Source organism: Nannobrachium achirus (genome assembly GCF_963921795.1).
Source record: "Nannobrachium achirus genome assembly, chromosome: 11".
Taxonomy (NCBI): domain Eukaryota; kingdom Metazoa; phylum Chordata; class Actinopteri; order Myctophiformes; family Myctophidae; genus Nannobrachium; species Nannobrachium achirus.
The window spans coordinates 46046497-46062893 of record NC_137820.1 but is presented as its reverse complement, the minus strand read 5'-3'; the positions used below and the strand labels follow the sequence as shown (position 1 = coordinate 46062893).

Here is a 16397-nt window from a genome sequence, read left to right as displayed (position 1 = left end):
ATTTCTAAAGTGACAATTAATTCAAGGACTTTTTAATACCTCTAAAATGACAAATTAAACATTGGCCAAATTGTCAAATATTAGAGGCTGAAATTGTGAAAATAGCAGATCTACATGCTCACAACGCCTCGCGTTGCGAGATGTTGTGAGCATGTAGATCTGCTATTTTCACAATAGAACCGTGTTATACAAAATGTAATGCCTCAACTCTTAGTGCTCCTCAGGGTGGGGGTGGGGGGGTCCCGAGTTAAAATATGATTATTTTGGGGTTCCCGCCTGAAAAGGTTGAGAACCACTGCTGTAAAGTAACTAAATAGGCCTACATTTACTTGGACTTCTACTTGTAACAGAGTATTTCTATATTGCAGTATTGATACTTTTACTTAGAGTAAAACATTTGAGTACCTTTTCCAAATTCCACCACTGAAGAGGAGAGGAGAGAGGAATGGAACTTTGGTTCTCAAACTTAATTCTATTTGTACACTCACAGAATTAGAGAACCGTTAGCCCTGAAACATGACGGCCACGGTTATGGGCCCGGGTTCTCATGGGTTGGGGCAGAGTGACTTATTTCGCCCCTACAAGGCTACACAAACATTCAGATTTCACAAGCAAAGTGCTTAATAAAGTCTCACACGTGTCTAAATACGGTACGGATTACTAATTACCCATATTCTTTAATAAGAAGCCTTTTTATCCAATCTTTTTCTGTTTTCCCACGTATTCCCTGGCGTTCCCCATGTGCACCAACCCCATCTATGGACAGTTGGACACTGAGATGTGGATGGCCTTGCAAAAATCGGAACGAAAATATATGGGAAAACACGATCGGATGGCTTGTTATTAAAGAATACGGAGGCTACGGGTAATTATAGTAAGCCGTATCGTATTTAGACATGTGTGAGACTTCATTAAGCACTTTGTTTGTGAAATCTGAATGTTTGTGTAGTTGTAAGGGGCGAAATAAGTCACTCTGCCCCAACCCATGTACACTCGGTCCCATGACGGTCGTGAGATACGACCGTCATGTTTCAGGGCTAGAGAACTGAAAGGGTTCATTTAGTAACACTGAGGGTAAAGTAAATTTCAACACTCACCATTTCTTTTCTCTAATTGCAATATAAAATATGAACCCTTGTTGTAAAAAACTAAAGTTGTCCTTTAAACAAAACTGTCCACACAGATCAGAGAATGTAGCTTCTATTCTTTCTCCAGATTACAGATTGTGATACAATAAGGGAAAATAAGAATGCATTGCACACACACAATTACATTTTCTCCTCTTTATTATGTAAAAAAACAATATAAAATCAATGAATAAAACGTATTTTTGCCAGCCCCATCTTTTCAGTCGACAGTGAGTAATAAAACGTATTTTTGCCAGCCCCATCTTTTCAGTCGACAGTGAGTAGATGTGCTGGTTTGAGGCACGATATTGTCATTTAAAAGAGTAGTTCACCCCCACAATTACTTTTTATCCCCTACTGATTACTCACACCATGCATTTTTTGTATTTGTCGCATTCCAAAGACAAAAATGTGATTATAGTAAATCTATTGATTCTGGAATCAAAAGGGGTAAATTTACTGTAATCGAATTATTGATTGAACTCAAGTGCCCATGGCGTAGAAAAAGTAATTTATGGAGTGAACTACTCCTTTAAAATGCCAGTATCCCCGAATGTGTTAATGTGACAGTCAGCAGAATGAAACGTAGCTTTAAATGCAATAAAATGGGAGCAACGCACACCATTAAAACAATCAATCAGTTTTCTTTTTACCCATTAAGACCTGAGGCCAGTTCTACAAATGTCTTTTGAATCCTAACAGTTTTCTGAAAAGCCTACTCAAACATTTTCATGTCAAGGAATTATTTGTATTTAGCTGCGGATCCCCCATCTCAAAATATTTAGTTCTATTTAGTTTAAAAAAAATTAGCAGATCTACAAGCTCTGTGCTGTGACCGTGTATGTCTGCAATTTTTTATTAGCCAAAGTATTAAATAATGGTTGAAGTGGTTCAAATCTAAAGTGACACAGTTCCCGGTCTTAATGGGTTAAGCTGGGTTAAGGCTGACAGGAAAATAACATGTAAAAAAACACACCCATCACAACTCAACAGCACCACTTGGTCAACGATCGGTATTGCATACATACACTGTCCGCATACATACATATACACACACACACACACACACACACACACACACACACACTTGGTCAAGTGTTGGAGCGCTGAGGCACCACTCTAAAAAAAAAAGTAGACAAATCTAGTCTCTAAACTCCTGTCGTGTTGGTAGAGACTAGCAGAAAGACTGAGGTAGAGGCTCTACGACCAGTGGAATAAAGACAGAGTAGTGATCTCACTATCAGTCAGTCTGAGGTAGGACTTGTCTTATGCTTGACCGCCCAGAGACTCGCCTTCAGCCATGTTGCACCGGCACACAGGGCAGGTAGTGTTCACCTGTTCACCAGAAGAAAAGAAAGAAAGAAAGACCACAAACAAATCAGTCTAACCACTGAAAATTAATTTAAATGATCTCAAATAGTAACTACGGTAATAAAATTCCAGTTTTTCAAATTGATTTCAAGATTTTGCACTTTTCTTTTTTTTTCTTTTTAAGTTATCAGTGGTCTAGGACAAAAAAATGGATAAGCATTGGATCACCAGCTAGAAGTCTTCGGGTTAGCCCAAGACGCGAAAATATCCGGAATCCGATAAGTGACTCCGGGTCTGGGTCGGAACCGATACTGTATGTCCCAGATCCCGGGGCTCTGACAGTGAAATGACAGGCCCAATAATACTGATACCACAAGATGGCACTAAATGATTAGAGCACTGTCATCTGATGCCTTGATGGTGAAATAAAGTTAGTTAGATGTTGGGTATGTATACAGTATGCGTAGTCTAATGGAGCACTGTGCATTCCATTGCTCAGAAGGGCAGGGATAAAACGGCAGCTCCCCATTTGATCTTTGATCCGTCTGTCTTTGTGTGCCCGCCTCCCTGATATTTGACTGCACAGGTGTTAACAGAATGTGATGGAATATGGTCAAAAAGATGATGAAAGATGATCTGGCTGGCTGGGAGTACCAGGGAATTAGAATTGGTTCAAATACATTTTCATGTGAGCCCCTAGCTCTGCACCATGGAAATGCACACTATTGTGTCCGCGGCTTGTGAATGGCTCAGCCACAGTTACTGGGGGCTTTACCCATGCTTTTCTTTCTTGAATGAAATGCATGGGTTCCCAAGGCTACAGTATGCGTGATGTTTGGACAAAACATCGGTCCGATCCAACGGTCTGAACCAGTGACACCAGTTCTCTTTAATGTAGACTGAACAATTATCACTCTACCTTAAGCCATTTGTCTATACATTCCACGTGGTAGTCATGGAAACAGGACAGTATCCTGATATCTTCTCCACTGGTGTAATCACAGAAACAGATCTGACACCTGTCAATAAATCAGTCAATTAGTCAGTTTCATTCAAAATCTGTTATATAATAGTATATACAGATACAGTATGTACACAGCAAGACAGACAGAGTAGACTGACCGTGTGTTTGCAGCTTTCTGAGCAGAGTCATATTTCTTGGTGGGGAACCTGTTGATCTCACTCTTACTCAATGCCTTCTTTGCTACAACCGTCCCCTGTCTCTCCTCAAAATCCAAAAGAGCCTGTGTAACACACAAACACACAATATTACATCATGACATATGAAAATGGCTCCGTTCTATTGATAAGTCTGAGACAGAACACCATGTATGTAATCTAAGTAGAGCAGACGGTAGGTACATCGCAGGATATTTGGAAACTCCAGACAATAGCCCATAAAGAGATGTATACCTTTCTGTACAGTGGTTGTTGAGTTGCGCACCCAAAATGTAGATGTGCTATTTTCAGTGTGCGACACAGTCATACGACTGAACATAAATTCAACATAAGCTTATCTATCCCTGACAGTCATCCAAATCAGACTTGCTGCCTGGTTTAATTTATTCGGTTATTATAGCTGTTCAGTGTCCCGAACAAGAAGTGACTGATTTTGATGTAACAGGTCTAAATTAAATTCAAAAAGGTAATATAACATGAATAGGGTGACGATTTACTATTCTGGCACCCTGGTTTACAACTTCTAACCACGCTGAGTCGGCTCATGGGACCTTCGCAACGCTCGACACGGCGACTCGCTCGCTACCGCTAGCTCCACCTGAGAAGGCGCGCCTCCGTCGTCATCACCAAAAACAAGCACTCCTTTCCCTAGCATCTGATCTCCTACGGACACAATAATAGTGTACAGTAAACCTCTACGGCCTTAGAAAAGGGCACAGTGTCTCATATCTAAATTGAATGCCCAGACATTTGCACAGCCAGACAGAGTTAGATCATGGAAACAAGCAAAACACACTTTTGAATCCACAGAGAAATTATCTGATTGGATCAGCCTCCTTAGTCCTTACCTCGTAGTCGTTTCCAGGTAAACCGTCAAAAAGCTGCGGTGGGGCGCGTCGCTGACGGGTACCTCTACGGGCACCCCTTCCTCTCCGCTGACCACCAGCCAACAAATCTGTACCCCACACACACACACACCCAAGAACGTTAGGACCTTATCTAGTCCTTTGTGAATAAAATCTATTTCCTTTTGTGAATAATACAGTTTAAACCAATGTATAAACTTGTTCTGTAGACTGTAGAATGAATGAATGAATTATCCCCACCACACATGTAGTGTAGTCCCTGTCATTGCTACACCCTACAGTTGGGAATGGTGGAATGACCAAAAAGGAAATGTCCGCACACGATAGGTTGCTCTCCCATCTTATTCTTTTAACCAAACAACAACGTTTTGACCATGCAAGAGAGCAACCCATCGTGTGCGGACATTTCCTTTTTCTTCATTTGATAGTTTTTTTTTGGTCCAGCACAGTGTTTAAAGAAACTGTGGGGATGTGCATATTCCACACCTTTTTTCAAGGTAGAGAGACAAGCATGTGCCTCCTCCCTTACACTTTCTCCCCCTAGTGGCGAGAAAAATAACTTCTGGGAACTCAGATTGCCTCTACACATGCATTCTAGTTGAGTCTCAACCTGAGGTTCTGTGACCATCCTCTGGGAAGGATGGTTTGATGATTGATTTGACCTCTATGGACCCTTTATAAAAGATTTAGACCCCATGTCCCTCGCAAAAATGCCAGCAAAATGTTTGACAGCCAGGGTAATTTTCAGTCTCATTCACTTACTATACACTACACTATAAAGGCAAAAATGACTCCCAAAACATATGCTTTAAGTGGGATGTGAGGGGTCAAACTAGGGGTTTTTAATTATTCTGAATCCATTGCAAGCATTTGTTTTGCACGAAAAACATTCCTTGGACTAAGAACGGCCAACAAAACTATGGTTTAGTGATGAGTCATCAATTTCACAGTCTTTTGGGGTCTGTTCCTTGGGCTTTTGGGGCCCAAGGAATGTTTTTCATGCAAAACAAATGCTTCCAATGGATTCAGAATAATTAAAAAACCCTATTTTGACCCCTCATATCCCACTTAAAGCAGATTTTTTGGGAGTAATTTTTGCCTTTATAGTGTAGTGTATAGTAAGTGAATGAGACTGAAAATTACCCTGGCTGTGAAACATTTTGCTGGCATTTTTGCGAGGGACATGGGGTCTAAATCTTTTATAAAGGGTCCATAGAGGTCAAATCAATCATCAAACCATCCTTCCCAGAGGATAGTCACAGAACCTCAGGTTGAGATTCAACTATTCCCTAGCCTCTTCACCTGAGTTTCACCAGGACGCAACGCATGCAGAGGAACACGGCACGCTATCCAACAGTTTACTTCACCCTTCTGAAAAGGTGCCCTGACCAACCTGAAATCCCATAGACATGTTTAATATCGAGGCATACAAGAACTTGAAATGAGCCCGGCGGTTTGACTCACTTGGATATGAAGCATCAACTGACGTCAAGATATGAAAGCGCTTACGCTACCAATGCCGAATTAATAACATTTTCCCCAGAAACAGACTAAATCGAATATGAGTGATTGACTATAGTTAACGATACAGAGCCACCTCCCCGATAATATTGCCGGCACAATTCTTATATGGGACGCTTCTTAGATGACTCAATGTTATTTTCCATAGAGAAATTACTTCTGTGACCCAGGGCCAGGGGATGAGTGAGTGATATGATGAGCAAGTGATATGATCGCCAACGCGTCGCGATGCGACGTGTTGTGAGCTTGTAGATCTATTTCCACTATCAATGTTCTTTTAAAAGTGTAAACTTGTGAAATATGTACTTCATTTCTTTGTATGTTTAGGTTATGCGTCATATCTTCCATGTCCAACTTCAAAGCCAAACAGGAATGTAATTGTCAACAACAAAAACACAATTAAATCGTTCATCGCAATTATTTGAGTGACAATTAATCGTCATGTAAAATGTCATAATCGTGACAAGCCCTATCGCAGAGTGGCCATTTATCCAAGTCAGTGTTTGTTTCTCTGAATGACATCAGGATCTTAGCTTACCAGGGTCTCCGTGCAGAAAAGGAGCGAGAGCAGCCATCTGGACAGCAGCTAACCAAGGTGGAGTCCATTCTGTGCTCGCCAGCATACCAAACTAACCACACAGAAAAACACATTCAACACAGCAACACAATCAATAGGATATCAATCCTAAATACTGCTCAATAGAAGGTACATTTCACAAAACGCACAATAAGCAGTTTTACATCATCTAATTTATCTCCCGAGTTATTAGCTGGCGAAGAAAAGAACATTTTATGTTTAAATCCAGGTCAATGAAAGGACAAAAACAATGAAATGGCTTAGATTCCCACTGAGGGACACTGCCAGAACATAAAACGTATATTTGTTCATATATATAAATGACTGTACATAGTTATTTTTTAAGCCGGATTTAACATTACATTGAATAAATTGTCCTTTCAGCGGCAACATAATCTCTCAAGACAAATGAGGAAAATAATAATTAATATTACGTTTAACACACATTTTTGCACACCTCAAAGTGCTAAATGTAATACTGATCACTCAGTAATACTGATAATGTTTTAAAATGTTTAAACCATAGTTTATGCCCCCCCCCAAAAACACAGTACTCGGGTTAAACAGTAATTAATTCTAACGTGGCTAGCGGCTGCATTACATGGTCGAGATGACGGTTGTTAAATATACTAGAAAAAAGCGATCAGTATCAATGATATCAATTGGATCTTTCCAAACACGCTGTACGGTGTAGTAAAAATCAAACCTCGGTTCGAAGTGGAGTGGTGAATCTGAGCAGCGTGCGTGCGTACGTGCGTGCGTGTATGTGTGTGTGTGTTGAGTGTGCCTGGCCTGCACAAAACAGCACCCCTCCTTTAACTAGTGTGTTGTGTGTGGCCACTCAAGGTATTGCCAGGCTACGGACACGGCCAGCCAGCCACCCAGCCACCCACCCACCCAGCCACCCAGGGACATACCCACGGACATACCTGTCTATTGGGAGTGCTTTCACCACTCAAAAAAAAGAAAAACATGTAGAATAAGTGTGTGTGTGGCGACAGAGACACACACACAGACACACACACACACACACACAATATATATCCGTGTCAGGCCAGTAAGTGCGCACAAAATGACAATTGGCTTTGCTTGTATATTGTCTGTACGTGAATTGTGTGTTCTAACAACTCTGTGTGTGTGTCTGTCTGTACAGTGCTGCTACTGTGTGTACCACCAGGTCGCAGAGCCAGAACCATTATTGATGATTTTTTATCATGCTTTTTAGACAGTTGAACAACTACTGGACCCTGAGTTAGTAGTTTAGTAGTAGCGAGCGAACATACACTACGTGGGGTATGGGTAAGAATGAGGTAGTGGAGAGGCAATCAGAGACTGTTATTACAGTCTATCACCACAAGATGGCTCCTTTCCCCAATACACACCGAGTCTTACATGAACAGTGAACACATAATCAAGAAACAATGGCACTTTATTGACTGGTCATACTATGTTCCCGCACTTAATTCTAAGTCTGGATATTAAAACTTGTGTCAGTTGTTTATGTCACAAGTGAATCAATGTGATTTGAAATGTGACTTGTTGCCGCATGCCGAGATAAATGTATCCTGCAGCAGCTGGATTTATTATTTTGTCCATGAAAGAGACATCTGTAAAAAAGGAAACTTAGATGTTTGTGTTTTGCCACATCATTGCTGTGAATGGTGTAGTAGGCTGCTCTCCTTTATCTCCTAGCTTGTCTAGCTTAGTCCTGAAAAGAATATCCTATGGATGGAGTGATATGCTTTACTATTCTTCGTTGTATAAACAAGTTTTGACCGCCCAGATATGGTAGTGCATGGTAGCAGGAAGACTTCTCGTATCATCTCGTCTTGTCTGTTCATTTTATGACAGTCACGCAGGCGCAGCCACGTAACCCGTCACTAAAACTAAACGTGTTACAGCTGAATGTAGAATTCCGTCATAGGATGGGGCCGTGCGCCGAAAATAGAAGATCTACAAGATTATAACGCATCGCGGGCGGGTCGTGTTGTAAGCTTGTAGATCTGCCATTTTCAACACTTGGCCAGCTGTATGGCAAAGTATAATTCCATCTGGGGAGTTCCACAGCTGGAGATGTGATGCAGCAGAGTTGTTCTCACATTATTTCATTTTCTAATGCTTTCGCAGATTTTTGGGCTGACAGTGGCCAATAGGAATATTTTGGCACATCACCCAACCTTAGTAGAAATCCAAAGTGTTCCCATATTGGCATATTAGCATTACTTTTTGAGACCAGGTCACCAGCTGCCATTCTCTCTACTGCTTCCGCAAACAATAATCATGTGACAATGTGCCCAACGCACATCACGTGACAGTTTGAATTTCGTTAAGATTTCCTAAAACCGTATTAACTCATCCAGTGCTTATGACGAGCTTGACGAGCTATATTTATGGGTCCACTCTGCTTATGACGAATATGACGAGTTATCAATTAGCTTTAATAACTATAAAACAAAAAAGTATGATCGCCGATTCGCCATCCATAGCGCTCTATGGAAGGCCGCTATTCACAAAAAACGGATCTGGATGTTCCAGACCGGAAATGGGGGGGCGGGACAACGACACCTGTATCCTGTCTGCCGAAATCCCATCCTGTTTAATGTTATGCAACACCAGCGTGGCGCTTCGTCGGTTTCGCTTTGGGAAATGGCAGGCTGTTGGGTTTTGTAGCTTACACTGACTGGATCGTATTGTGAATGGAATCGGTGAACCATCGCGCAATGGATTCGCGCGCGCGCCCACGTTAACAATTTCTCTGCCATTTTAAACATAGCTGTAGTAAGCAGCTGCCAAATTGTCCTTACCTTTTAGCGTGGGCACGCGCACGCATCGTGCACAATCTGTGCGCGACTCATCTAGTAGACGTGTAGACTCGGTGACAAGCTTTCGAATACAAAAAACCCCATTGAAAAAGACATATCCGTTGCCACGCTGTATTCCTGCTTATCCGCCAGTGTTTACATGAAAAAACATTGAAAAAAAGCCAGGCATGCGCTATGGTAACACGTGGACACGTTCGCGCACAAAACGCACGATATGTGCGGGGATCATAATCCAGGCGTGTAGAGACTGGATCAAAGTTTCCAAACGCAAAAATCAGATTGAAAAACGAGCGTTCCATCGCCGAGTAGCTTCCACTTCTGTTACACAGTAAACCAATGGAGGCGGGACTATGGCCCAGGCTCAGACTGGATACGGAAAGCTGGATCCGGTCCAGACCGGAAATGACCGGATACAGTTAGGGGGGCGGGCCTAAAGAGCCAGAATCAGCGAAAATCTGCGCTAATACTTTTAATCCTTTCATAATGATTAAAGCTAATTAAACTTTACGGGCTCTACGGGCATGGCAGCGCGGTACAGCGGGAAATCTACGGTTTCTACGGGGATCGCGAGGTATGAGTTAAAGGTAGGCAAAATCATGGCGGTGTGGACCATTAGAAGGGTCTTAAAAATAGCGGTGGGTGAGTTAAGCAGCAAAACCGCACAATGTTATAATTTAAGACTGTTAAGTCATTTATTATCATGTGTGTTTTGTGAAATGAACGGTTAATGTTAAAGTCTTACCATGTGACTATGGTGGTCGCCATGGTAGTCATGTTGGTGATGCTGATGGCTCCTAGACGACTGAGCTTCCCTGCTAAACTGTTCCTATGGCAAAAGATTTGACATAAATTACAACACTGCTGGAACATACAGGTTTATAATGATATATCTATGTATAGATTTATACAGTATATCGCTATATACGCAGTTCAGTGACAGAGAAGCCTCACCATGTGGTTGTGGTGGTGGTGGTGGTGATGCTGGCGGCTCCCGGATGAAGACGGAGGTTCCTCTTGCTCCCTGTCAAACTGTTCCTAATGGCAACAGATTTGACATAATAAAAAATTGAATTTAAAGAAATAGTGAATTAGCCATACGATGTGTACAAGCACCTCTGACTGTCTGGAAACCTGTTAAAGTGGACGTTAAACTTTGGTAAACCCTTTGGTTGTTTTTAGCTACCTGGTCATGATATACGGTAAGTCTGAATCATTCGCTCTCAATGTATGGCTATTGGCTACGCTACCCACATGTTTAGCTTTATTTCTCATTCCACAATTGCACAATCCTTACAAGTTATACCTTGTTGTAAAAGTGACTAATCAACGATAACAACAGAATACAATACCAATTGGTATTATTGAAGGGGAGAAAGAATCGAGTCAATCGGCAAAGTTACATTTCCATGTAGGAGTTTATATATTGTATAAAAAGAAAAACTATAACTCTAATTTTTAAATATCTGGCAAAGTTGCTATTCTTGGCTTAGTTTGTACCTGCATTCGTTTGGCCATATCCTCATCTTCCTCCATCTGAGCAATGCGAACCATGGCGTCATCTTCATTATCACTGATGAGGATTTCTTCTGGAGGCGGAGGGGCTGATTGCTCTACAGACAGTCAGACAGACAGACAGACAGACAGACAGACAGGCATAGGTACAAATGATCAGTTTATGGAGCCAACACTGTACTTTCACGTTCTCCTAGCCTGATTTCAGACTCAGCTGACGCTTGAGTCTGACATTGTGCCCTGTCTGAACAATTTACGGAGGGAGGGACTTCCCCTAAACCAATCACTAGAGATCAGCGGATCAGCCTACTTGTGGCTTCATCCGTGCGCACAACATTGCTAACCAAGGCATTAGCAAACACAATGGCAACAAACATTGCGTGTCTGTGTGCGAGCGCGCATATGCGCGGCAGCACGCAAGTGATTGCGACGCACGCAAGTGGCCATGAGCGATCGTGCTTTAACTTCACACTGAAAATGCACTTGTTTGCCATACAAGCATAAACATAGGCCATTTGATTAACCTGTTTGGTTAATATGTCACGACCTATAATAAGTTAAAATGCATTGAATGCAACAAAAACTTTATTTTGAGAAAGAAATAAGCGCAATAGATTTCTTTATTTGTTGACGTACTTCTCTCTACTTGGCCCCTCCTTTTCCACCCCTCTACACACCAAATCCTTTACTGTATATCTGCTGTTTTTGCCAAAATGTTCAAATGCTGCTACGGTTCATGTGACTACGACGTCATTGCTGTCAGGTACCTGGGGTTTCAGCGCCGAGCCAGGCTCTCTCCTCGGCTGTGAGGAATGACAGGGAACCAACATCAGTCTTGCTGCTCCTCCTGTCCCGATTGGACGGCCCGGCGGCAGCACCTGCCGAACCGCAGGGGTCAACCTCAACCACTTCATTCTCCTCAGATACCTGCTCCCCCTCCGAGGTGGAGGCTGCTCCATGAGCGGAGAACAGGGAAGATGAGACGGAGCACGAAGATGAGGAGGATGAAGATGTAGAGGGCTGGCAAGGTTCCAGCCAGACATTCAGAAAACTGCTGTCTCTGTCTGGAGAAGAAGCAGGAACGAAGCCTGCAGTCTTTGAGGGGGCGCTGTTCTCCTCCTTCTGCTTCCCAGGAGGATCTGCCTTCCTCCGCTTGGACCTGCGGGGAGTCAGGCCTGGGGATGGAGGTTGATCCGCAGCCTGAAGACACACCCTTCGCTTGGACTTGCGGGGGCCAAGAAACGGGACTGGGGCTGGGAGTCGAACAGCAGCCTAAAGACAAACAGACACACACACACAACACACCACAACTGTGATTTGGGTATTGCCTACAACCTCACAATAGATACGTATCACAATACAAAGGCCACGATACGATATGCATGGTAATACGCATTGATGAATAGTGTCCTACTAAATATACTTTTGCAGAGTCCTAGACCACTGATTGCTGATGTTTTGACCAATATATTGTCAGAAGCTTTTAAGTTTCCAAATCTATTTGAGTCAACATTTAAACAAAAATTAAGGAAATAAATACAAATACAAATAAATAATGCTTTGATGGATAAATGCAAAATCATTAATCATTAATAAATGCAAATGAAAACTCAAGTCTCAGACACACAAACACACAATATCTGATATTTCTTTTTTGGTATGTCACACAGCATTTCCTGCCCTATCAATATGGTAGCCTCTGTATGGCTACGATTATATATAAGTATGGTTAGCTGGTCAAGTATAAGTGTGGTTATCTTGCCATGATCTATAAGCCTAAGGTATCTAATGGCAGATACCTGCAACTCCATTGCTACAAGATTGGATCATCCAAAATAGTCTCCTCATTGTGTTACACTGCAAGGTCAAAGAGGTCTCAAATTTTTAGCACACAAACAAAAATCATGGCAAGGTAACCACGTCAAACCTCTACCAAAGTTGAATTGTGCTTTAACACCACCAGCTCTATCAGCAAGACAGCTCTGTATTTTATTAAAGGGGGTGTAAGTTTATGACTGTAGAGTGTGGTACTGTAGATACTCCTCCCCTAATACTTCACAAATGTGTCCTACCCTAGAAATCTGAGATGTCCCTGACTGTAGCTGTCCCAGCAATGGGTGGCTAGGTCATTTATTTCATTTTTTGTTGGGTTTGCTTGAAATATGTGAAGTGCTGATTTATGTTTTCTTTGGGTGACTTTTTGTGTAATTTTGTGGGTGACAGTGTTGAGGCCATCTGGTGTTGGTGTAGTGCCATGGTGTGGGCATGGTCACATGATGCCAATCAGACCTGAGCAGGTATATAAGGTGCACCTTACCAGGTGCAGGTAATCAGAAGACAGAACAGAAGCACACTGAGTTGTGTAGTGAGAGGAGCTCTGTCTCTCTGTGAGAAGAGTCTCTCAATAAAGATTTAAGACTGAGCCAAAAGGTGGCTTCTATACAAAGAAGAATGTAACGAACTCTCCTAAATGTTCAGTGCAGAAGGCCACATGGTATGTCACTTTTATTGTTTTGTTTTGCATCTTATTGTTGGTCCACTGTTTTGTACTTATTGTTTTTCATCTTATTTGCATTGCCTTTTATTGTTTAACTGGTCATTGCATTGTTTGAGTATTGTTAATTTATGTCTAAAAAAAAGTATTTGTATGTTTTCACAGTTTTTCACCTTGTCTACACATTGGTGCTAAATAAAAAGCCATTGTGAGATATGAGTTTGGAGCCTAAGTTATTCTGCCTGGAGAAGCTGGTTTAGGAGCAGTTATACTGACTGTATAGCCCGAAAGACATTGCTGTTGAAATGCTGGTACTTAGTTAGAACGCTCACTCTGCATCGTACTTCGTACATTTGAACTTATGTTAACTTATGCATTACTGCAGAAGAGCCTAAGTTACTCAAAGGAATAGGGCGTCTTACACACAACCTCCAGACCTTAGATTAGATATGAAGATCCAGTGTTCTCTTGGAGGTAAACCCCACATTATATACTTGGACCGTGGCGTCTACACCAAATCCGTTTGCCGAAAACATCACGCGACATGTGAGTTTGTAGATCCTCTATTGTCGCCAAATGTCCAGCTATTACATGCCCAGAAGAGGGATGCCAGGGTCCAGGTGGTTAAAGACCACCCATTCCACCCTGCTCCCATCACACATACTCCATCATGCCAATAAATGCTAAACAGCATTTGATACAGACTACTCTACAGATTCTTAGCTATGCTTCCCATCTTGCTGTAATGTGTTTTAATTTACAGGTTTTGTTGATAACTGCACTTTTAAATTCTAATGTGGGTGACAAAATAACACATTCTCTTTCTCTCTCCTCAATACTTCAGCAGACAGACAAACATGATGAATGACTTCATGATGAATGTTGGAGAACCCAGACCAGTGCCCGTTGTTGGGCAGAACAGTGACCATTGATGTGCAATACCTGTTGTATACCCGTATGTGATGTCACCAAATCACAGACTGATGTCTCCAAATTTGGGCATTGTTTCAGCATTCGGCTGTTACCATGGTGGCGACACTGGGCTATTTAAGCTTTGCACGTCGACGGCAGATGACAACGGCAACCGGAAATGATCAGCGCTCGACAGATCAACCTGCCGCCGTAGCAGCCGTCTGTACTACGCCAGAAGATCCCTTTCCACGTTGCACCTAAAACGTCTGCTCCATAGACGCGTCGCCATGGGAACCAAAGCATGCAGTGAAAGAGGTGGGACCCGTCGCCGACGGCTCTTTGCTTAACGATTTGGACCGCAACAGCGATTGTGTCATAGCAGCCGTAGACATTCAGTAAATTAATTGTTAGATAGATAGATATTGTTTTGAAAACTGTGAATATAGAGCCACTCCTTACAGCTTGAACATCCTTCTCAGTGCGACTATGATGCCTCCTGCTTCTCCCCACCTGAGGACTATACACACACACACACACACACACACACACACACACACACACACACACACACACACACACACACACACACACACACACACACACACACACACACACACACACACACACACTTAAGAACTTGTAACAGTATTACCGGTAACTTATCTAAAGGCTGTTTACATTGTGTGAAATACAATTATAGAAAGTAGTAAAATAATAATACAAAAATATGATCACAATGCCACAAAAGTGTGATTACAGTATCGATACTTTGTGATGATATTGCGGGGATGGCAATTGATGCTTTCACAAAATACTCATGAAATTAGATTTCTTTTATAAATAATCATTAGTATTTACTAGACGACTTTAATAACTAAGTGGGTAAAGGTGAAACATTTAACTGCTAGAACAGGGACTGTTTGCAGTTTTGACGATAACATTTGGAAACTTGTCTTCAGTCTCTAGTTGAACGACGCAATAAGAATAAAGCCATAAGAGACTTTTTTGTGAGACACCGTAAGAATCAACGATTTAACTTTAGAATCTTTAAAAAAAAAGGAATGCAGGTGAGTAAGTGTACCTGGGCGGCTCCGGGGTGGCTGCTGTGACAATGGTACTGACACTGTGTTCAAACAGGTAAACACTGTCACTGAGACTGAATGCTTGGTCCAGACATCCAGGACTGGACACCTCTGAGAAGCTGTCTGAATAGTCATCCATGTTGTTCAAAGGATCAGGCCATATCCACACTAACAGAATCTGAGACAAGATCATAATACAGTACATTCAATTGTTATGATTTCATTACATTCATAATATCTCAACTGGACAATGTGGACATTAAACTGGAGTTATCGTCTGAAAAAAGAAAAAGCATTAAATGTTTTAAGTTGTTCTTTTGCATTACAGAACGCATTTGCATTGTTATGGTGGAATCGTGATGGGGAGGCACAGTAAATCCTGTGTAAATTAATTTAACCAACTCAAGAGTTAAATTAAAATAGATAGGCGCAGCTAGATAAACTGTTGAAACAACATCCCCAGCTAACTCAACTAGGTGCATCACACTAACTCTTCCGTCCTTTTAAGGCACTGGCAGTGGCTCTCATTCTCAAAAGTGGCCACTTGGCCAGTGACCCTAACCTTCTGGTTGAGGCTGTTAATTGAAGCCTTAAATTAAGACATCTTCTCTTATGAGAGAGTTCATGGCACATCTTTTCCAGTGGTGTAGGATAATTAAGTACATTTACTCAAGTACTGCACTTAAGTACCGCTTTGAGGTACCTTTACATTACTTGAGTAGTTAGTTTTCAATACTTTTACTTATACTCCACTACATCTCGGATCATAATATTGTAGGCTATACATTTATTTGACAACTATAGTTGCTAGTTACCTTATTATAATATTATAAAAATATACATAAACCACTTTAGCCCTTTTTTATACCTAGGCTATATAGGCTATTTCAAAATAGCAGATCTACATGCTCACAACGCGTCGCAATGCTATTTTCAAACATTTGGTACTTTACTTTAAGTACAAATGATGCCAATACTTTTAGCCATAAATCAT

At 41.7% G+C, this 16397-nt stretch overlaps 1 protein-coding gene across 1 annotated transcript; it reads right to left on the bottom strand.

Annotated features, from left to right (window-relative positions):
- Positions 1-2302: 2302 nt before the first annotated feature.
- LOC308294385 (uncharacterized protein) lies at positions 2303-15542 on the bottom strand (the record flags this gene model as incomplete). Its single annotated transcript, XM_080737117.1, has 10 exons — positions 2303-2462; positions 3358-3457; positions 3561-3682; positions 4466-4572; positions 6543-6633; positions 10146-10229; positions 10355-10438; positions 10901-11013; positions 11683-12187; positions 15444-15542. The coding sequence occupies 10 exons, from the start codon at positions 15540-15542 to the stop codon at positions 2394-2396; spliced, it is 1374 nt and encodes a 457-aa protein (XP_080593243.1). The 3' UTR covers positions 2303-2393.
- Between the last annotated feature and the right edge of the window lie 855 nt (positions 15543-16397).